Below are 7,452 nucleotides of genomic sequence, written 5' to 3' on the forward strand. Positions count from 1 at the left end.
GTGTTTCTTAGTAGATTAAACAAAGATATATAAGAATCAGAATCACAGAATTGTTACGGTGCAGAGGAAGGCCATTTGGCCCATCATGTCTGTACCGGCCCTCCCACCAAGCAGCAGGACTTAGTGCCATTCCCCCGCCTTTCCCCCTTGACCCCTGCACATTGACTATTGGAATTGTAACATCTAATGCCCTCTCGAATGCCTCGATTGAACCCACCTCCATCACACTTCCAGGCAGCGCATTCCAGACCTCAATCACTCATAGAGTCATAGAGGTTCACAGCGTGGAAACTAGCCCTTCGGCCCAACTTGTCCAGGCCGCCCTTTTTTTAATCCCTAAGCTAGTCCCAATTGCCCGTGTTTGGCCCATATCCCTCTATACCCATCGTACCCAGGTAACTGTCTAAAGGCTTTTTAAAAGACAAAATTGTACCTGCCTCTACGACAGCCTCTGGTAGCTCGTTCCAGACACTCACCATTCTCTGTGTGAAAAAATTGCCCCTCTGGGCCCTTTTGTACCTCTCCCCTTAAACCTATGCCCTCTAGTTTTAGACTCCCCCACCTTTGGGAAAAGATATTGTCTATCTAGCTGATCTTTGTCTCTCATTATTTTATAGGCCTCTATAAGATTACCCCTCAGCCTCCTACACTCCCAGTCTATCCAGCCTCTCCTTATAACTCGCTGTCAAAAAGTTTTTTCCTCACATCACATTTGCTCCTTTTGCGAATTACTTTAAATCAATGTCCTCTCGTTCTCGATCCTTTTACGAATGGGGACATTATCTCCTCTGTCCAGCCCCCCTCTTCATTTTGAACATCTCCATCAAATGTACATATACACAAAATATAAAAAGCAGAAAATGCTGGATAAACTCAGCAGGTTACTGCTTTTATTTCAGATTTCCAGCATCCACAGTAATTTTACTATTCATATATATATATATATATATATATATGGGCTGTAAAGTATTTTGAGATATCCAGGGGTGCTGAAAGGTGCTATATAAATGTAAGTCTTACCCTCTCCTGGATATCCTGGGACTGGCTCTGCTGTGACTGAGGGGGCGGAGCAGGGGCGGGGCCACGGGATGTTGATTGACAGTTACCCTGGCTCCGCTGCCACTGAGGGGGCGGGGCTATGGGCCTGGGCCAGGGGCGGGGCCAGAGGCGGGACGGAGGCTGCTGTTACCCTGGCGCGCTGCTGTGACTGTGGGGGCGGGGTCCGGCTGCTGATTGACAGTTGTCTTGTCTCTGCTGTGACGTTTGAGGGAGGGGCCAGGATCGCTGATTGACAGTTGCCCTGGCTCCGCTGTGACGTTGCCAGAGGCGGGACCAGGCCGCTGATTGACAGGTTCTCTGGCTCTGCTGTTGCTGAGGGGGCGCGGTCGGGGGGCGGGGCTGGGCCGCCGATTGACGGTTGCCCTGGCGATCCGCCTCCTGACCCCGCCCACTCGACCAGCCACCATCGATTCATTCTCCCTGGCATTCACCCGCCATCCGGGTGACGGCGATCAACTGAGCGAAGCTGGGCGGCCATTTTGAGCAGCCGCGGCGGCGGAAAAAGCAAACAGAGCAAAATATAAATAAATATCCGCATTCCGAGAGATAGAGGGAGTGGGAGAGAGGGAGAGAGGAGGGGGGAAGGAAGCAGGCCTGCCGGGTCTGACCGAGTCTCCGACAGCGGCGCTGGTAGCGCCTGTAAGGCGGACCCGATAGAGAGAGTTTTAAAGGGACAGTCCAGGAGGAGAGACTCTTAAAGCGACAGTCCCAGAGTGGAGACTCTTAAAATAACAGTCCAGAAAGAGCAACACTTAAAGCGACAGTCCAGGAGGACAGCCCCTTAAAGCGACAAGCCAGGAGAGACTTTTCAAGTAACAGTCCAGGAGGAGAGACTCTTAAAGCGACAATCTACTTGGATCCACTTCTAACCAAAAAGTATACATTGAGCCTTTCAAAGGAACAGTCCCTGAGCTACTCCCTATTGAAGCTCTGAGAGCAGCAGCTGCACTAACGCTTGCGCCGTCGACTTTGTGCCAACTCCACTGATTGCCCGTTGCCCTGACTGTTTCCAACATTTTAACTCCTCAGCTGTCCATTGGTGCTTTAAGAGGGCTGGGTGTGAATCGTCTCGCCCTTCTTGTTGGGAATTTACGTAGCGTCTGAAGGAAAGTCCTCTCTGGCTTCGGCACGGACAGGGGCTGGACATGACTGATCTGAACCGCCAACTGCAGGAGTACCTGTCGCAGTCGCGAGGTGGGCAGAAGAGTGATGGAGGTGACAGCGAGCCTCTCCTCAGCCCAGAAACGGACTCCCCAGCCCCCGTCCGGGCCGTGTCGGGTTGGGTGAACCGGATGAATCCCTTCTCTGGGCACAACAGCAAGACAGCGTCGAGCCAGGGCTCCGGCTCCCCGTCGGGGGGGTTCTGGTCGACGGATCCGGACCCCTGCCTATCGGTCCTGTCTCGCCGCCAGCGGCTGACAGCATTCGGCCTGTGTCTGGTCATGGGGCTGCTGTGTTTCAGCCTGTCGGCCCTCTATGCACCCTTCATGCTGTTGAAAGCTCGCAAGTTCGCCCTGCTCTTCACCCTGGGCAGCCTCTTTGTGCTGGCCGGCCTGGCCCTGCTGCGTGGGCCCTACAACCAACTCCGGCAGCTCCTCTCCCGCGACCAGCTGCCCTTCACCGCCGCCTACCTGGGCTCCCTCTTTGCCACCTTGTACAGCGCCTTGTCGCTGCAGAGCACGGCCCTGACCACAGTGGCTGCCACCTTCCAGCTACTGACCCTGGCTGGCTACCTGGTCAGCTCGGTCCCCGGCGGCGCATCCGGCCTCCGCTTCATCGGTGGCCTCTTCACCTCGGCCTGCAAGCGTACAGTCAGCAAGACCCTGCCCGTGTGAGGGACAGGGGGGAGGAGTGGGGAGGTGGGGTGGTGTGTGTGTGGGAGGGGAGGGGATGGGCGGGGGTAAACGGTCTAGTGGACAAGAGAGCAGTCCCTGTCAGGAAGTGTGAACCGTGACTGTGTGGGCAAACCCGCCTGCTCTCCAAGTCGGACGGTTGGAAGTTCGTGTCCGAAATCTGAGGCCACTGCTCTTTGTGCGCTGTACTGAGGGAACCCCCGCGGTGTTGGAGGTGAGCCGTTTTGGATGTGATGTTAAAACAGAGGACTCCCTTCACCCGCCCTCTCAGGTGGGGCGCCAGAAAGCTCTCATTATGGCCGGCACAGCTTGGAAAAAGACTCTGCTGCCTCACAACCATGATGTGGAGATGCCGGCGTTGGACTGGGATAAGCACAGTAAGAAGTGTCACAACACCAGGTTAAAGTCCAATAGGTTTCCTGTTGGACTTTAACCTGGTGTTGTGAGGCTTCTTACTGCTGCCTCACAGCGCAAGGGACCCAGGTTAGATTCCGGCCTCAGGTCACTGTATAAAGTTTGCTCGTTCTCCCCATGTCTACTTGGATTTCCTCCGGGTGCCCCGGTTTCCTCCCACACTCCAAAGCTGTGCGGGTTAGGTTGATTGGCCATGCTAAATTAACCTTAGTGTCAGGGGGATTAGCAGGGTAAATGTGTGGGGTTATGGGAATGGCGCTGGGTGGGATTGTGGTCGGTGCAGACTCAATGGGCCGAATGGCCTCCTTCTGCACTGTAGGGATCCTATGATTAAAGATCTGGGGAAAATCTTCTCCCAAACTCCCGGGACCAACATTTAACCCTCTACCCACATGAAGAGAAAACCAATTGTCTGGCTGTTATCCTATTCCTGGGGGAGGGGACTGTTTATTTTGTTTGGGATCTTGCTGTGCACGACTCGCCCGCTGCGTTTCTTACATTCCAACAAGGAGTACAACTTCCGGGGAAAAAAACACATTTCTTCATTGGCTGTCGAACACATTGGGGCGTCCGGTGGTTGTGAAAGGCGATATGTAAATGCAGGTCTGCCCTCGGTTGCCATGGTGGTGGAAGAGGACGGGAACGCTGGCTGCCAGTCGGGAGCGGAGTGAGATATCTGATGAACGCAGCCTCGAGTGGGGAATGGAGGACGTGGCCTGGCAGCATAAACGATTATCACAAACAATCGCCAAATCTTAACCACGCGGCGTTGGGACTCCCACACCTGTCGACGCTGCTCCGGACCCCCCGATTCAAATACAGCTGACTTGCAACTGCAACTGGAGACCAAAGACCGAACTGAACCGAGAGGCAGGCGTGTAGTGACTCTGGGCTTGATGCAGGGGCTGATGCTGCCATAGAGACAGTCTGTTTGCCTACTCCTCCAGCTGTTAGGTTGTGTGGGTGCAGTGGGCTGGGTTCCAGTAGGGGAGGGTGTTGGTGAACCCTGCTCCAATGTACTCAGTGTTACTGCACCCAACCAGTCCAGCAACCTTGGGGACGGGAGAGCTGGCCTCCAATAGCACTGTGACATTGATCAATGAAATGTACATGATTTGTTCAGTTAAATAGTAATAAATTGCAAATACACTGTGTCCTTTCAAACAAGGACTGGGTCTTTGAGAGTGCATGAGGATTTCTGTGGTGAAATAGCAGTGGATATATGTCTGTCACTGTGTGACACTGGGTACAGTGCTGGTGGGTACGGGTCTGTCACTGTATAACACTGGGGTACAGTGCTGGTGGGTACGGGTATGTCACTGTATAACACTGGGGTACAGTGCTGGTGGGTACGGGTATGTCACTGTATAACACTGGGGTACAGTGCTGGTGGGTATGGGTCTGTCACTGAATAACACTGGGGTACAGTGCTGGTGGTTACGGGTCTGTCACTGTATAACACTGGGGTACAGTGCTGGTGGGTACGAGTATGTCACTGTATAACACTGGGGTACAGTGCTGGTGGGTACGGGTCTGTCACTGTATAACACTGGGGTACAGTGCTGGTGGGTACGGGTCTGTCACTGTATAACACTGGGGTACAGTGCTGATGGGTACGGGTCTGTCACTGTATAACACTGGGGTACAGTGCTGGTGGGTATGGGTCTGTCACTGTATAACACTGGGGTACAGTGCTGATGGGTACGGGTCTGTCACTGTATAACACTGGGGTACAGTGCTGGTGGGTACGGGTCTGTCACTGTATAACACTGGGGTACAGTGCTGGTGGGTACGGGTCTGTCACTGTATAACACTGGGGTACAGTGCTGGTACGGGTCTGTCACTGTATAACACTGGGGTACAGTGCTGATGGGTATGGGTCTGTCACTGTATAACACTGGAGTACAGTGCTGGTACGGGTCTGTCACTGTATAACACTGGGGTACAGTGCTGGTGGGTATGGGTCTGTCACTGTATAACACTGGAGTACAGTGCTGGTGGGGACGGGTCTGTCACTGTATAACACTGGGGTACAGTGCTGATGGGTATGGGTCTGTCACTGTATAACACTGGAGTGCAGTGCTGGTGGGTACGGGTCTGTCACTGTTTAACACTGGAGTACAGTGCTGGTGGGGACGGGTCTGTCACTGTATAACACTGGAGTACAGTGCTGGCACGGGTCTGTCACTGTGTAACACTGGGGTACAGTGCTGGTGGGTACGGGTCTGTCACTGTATAACACTGGGGTACAGTGCTGGTACGGGTCTGTCACTGTGTAACACTGGGGTACAGTGCTGATGGGTACGGGTCTGTCACTGTTTAACACTGGAGTACAGTGCTGGTGGGGACGGGTCTGTCACTGTATATCACTGGAGTACAGTGCTGGCACGGGTCTGTCACTGTGTAACACTGGGGTACAGTGCTGGTGGGTATGGGTCTGTCACTGTATAACACTGGAGTACAGTGCTGGTACGGGTCTGTCACTGTGTAACACTGGGGTACAGTGCTGGTGGGTACGGGTCTGTCACTGTATAACACTGGGGTACAGTGCTGGTGGGTATGGGTCTGTCACTGTATAACACTGGGGTACAGTGCTGATGGGTACGGGTCTGTCACTGTGTAACACTGGGGTACAGTGCTGATGGGTACGGGTCTGTCACTGTTTAACACTGGAGTACAGTGCTGGTGGGGACGGGTCTGTCACTGTATATCACTGGAGTACAGTGCTGGCACGGGTCTGTCACTGTGTAACACTGGGGTACAGTGCTGGTGGGTATGGGTCTGTCACTGTATAACACTGGAGTACAGTGCTGGTACGGGTCTGTCACTGTGTAACACTGGGGTACAGTGCTGGTGGGTACGGGTCTGTCACTGTATAACACTGGGGTACAGTGCTGATGGGTATGGGTCTGTCACTGTATAACACTGGGGTACAGTGCTGATGGGTACGGGTCTGTCACTGTATAACACTGAGGTACAGTGCTGATGGGTATGGGTCTGTCACTGTATAACACTGGGGTACAGTGCTGATGGGTACGGGTCTGTCACTGTTTAACACTGGAGTACAGTGCTGGTGGGGACGGGTCTGTCACTGTATAACACTGGGGTACAGTGCTGGTGGGGACGGGTCTGTCAGTGTATAACACTGGGGTACAGTGCTGATGGGTACGGGTCTGTCACTGTATAACACTGGGGTACAGTGCTGGTACGGGTCTGTCACTGTGTAACACTGGGGTACAGTGCTGATGGGTACGGGTCTGTCACTGTTTAACACTGGAGTACAGTGCTGATGGGTATGGGTCTGTCACTGTATAACACTGGGGTACAGTGCTGATAGGTACGGGTCTGTCACTGTATAACACTGGGGTACAGTGCTGGTGGGTACGGTCTGTCACTGTATAACACTGGGATACAGTGCTGGTGGGTACGGGTCTGTCACTGTATAACACTGGAGTACAGTGCTGGTGGGTATGGGTCTGTCACTGTATAACACTGGGGTACAGTGCTGGTGGGTATGGGTCTGTCACTGTATAACACTGGAGTACAGTGCTGGTGGGTATGGGTCTGTCACTGTATAACACTGGGATACAGTGCTGGTGGGTATGGGTCTGTCACTGTATAACACTGGAGTACAGTGCTGGTGGGTATGGGTCTGTCACTGTATAACACTGGAGTACAGTGCTGGTGGGGACGGGTCTGTCACTGTATAACACTGGGGTACAGTGCTGGTGAGTACGGGTCTGTCACTGTATAACACTGGGGTACAGTGCTGGTGGGTACGGGTCTGTCACTGTATAACACTGGAGTACAGTGCTGGTGGGTATGGGTCTGTCACTGTATAACACTGGGGGACAGTGCTGGTGGGTATGGGTCTGTCACTGTATAACACTGGGATACAGTGCTGGTGGGTGCGGTCTGTCACTGTATAACACTGGGGTACAGTGCTGGTGGGGATGGGTCTGTCACTGTATAACACTGGGGTACAGTGCTGGTGGGTATGGGTCTGTCACTGTATAACACTGGGGTACAGTGCTGGTGGGTACGGTCTGTCACTGTATAACACTGGGATACAGTGCTGGTGGGTATGGGTCTGTCACTGTATAACACTGGGGTACAGTGCTGGTGG

At 53.5% G+C, this 7,452-nt stretch overlaps 1 protein-coding gene across 1 annotated transcript; it reads left to right on the plus strand.

The window, feature by feature from the left end:
- The first annotated feature begins 1,506 nt into the window (after nucleotides 1-1,506).
- Nucleotides 1,507-4,481, plus strand: LOC144487562 (vesicle transport protein SFT2C-like). Its single transcript, XM_078205645.1, has one exon. The coding sequence runs from the start codon at nucleotides 2,205-2,207 to the stop codon at nucleotides 2,892-2,894; it is 690 nt and encodes a 229-aa protein (XP_078061771.1). The 5' UTR covers nucleotides 1,507-2,204; the 3' UTR covers nucleotides 2,895-4,481.
- The last annotated feature ends 2,971 nt before the right edge of the window (nucleotides 4,482-7,452 follow it).

The sequence above is a fragment of the Mustelus asterias genome, unplaced genomic scaffold (assembly GCF_964213995.1).
Source record: "Mustelus asterias unplaced genomic scaffold, sMusAst1.hap1.1 HAP1_SCAFFOLD_875, whole genome shotgun sequence".
NCBI classification, from domain to species: Eukaryota; Metazoa; Chordata; class Chondrichthyes; order Carcharhiniformes; family Triakidae; genus Mustelus; species Mustelus asterias.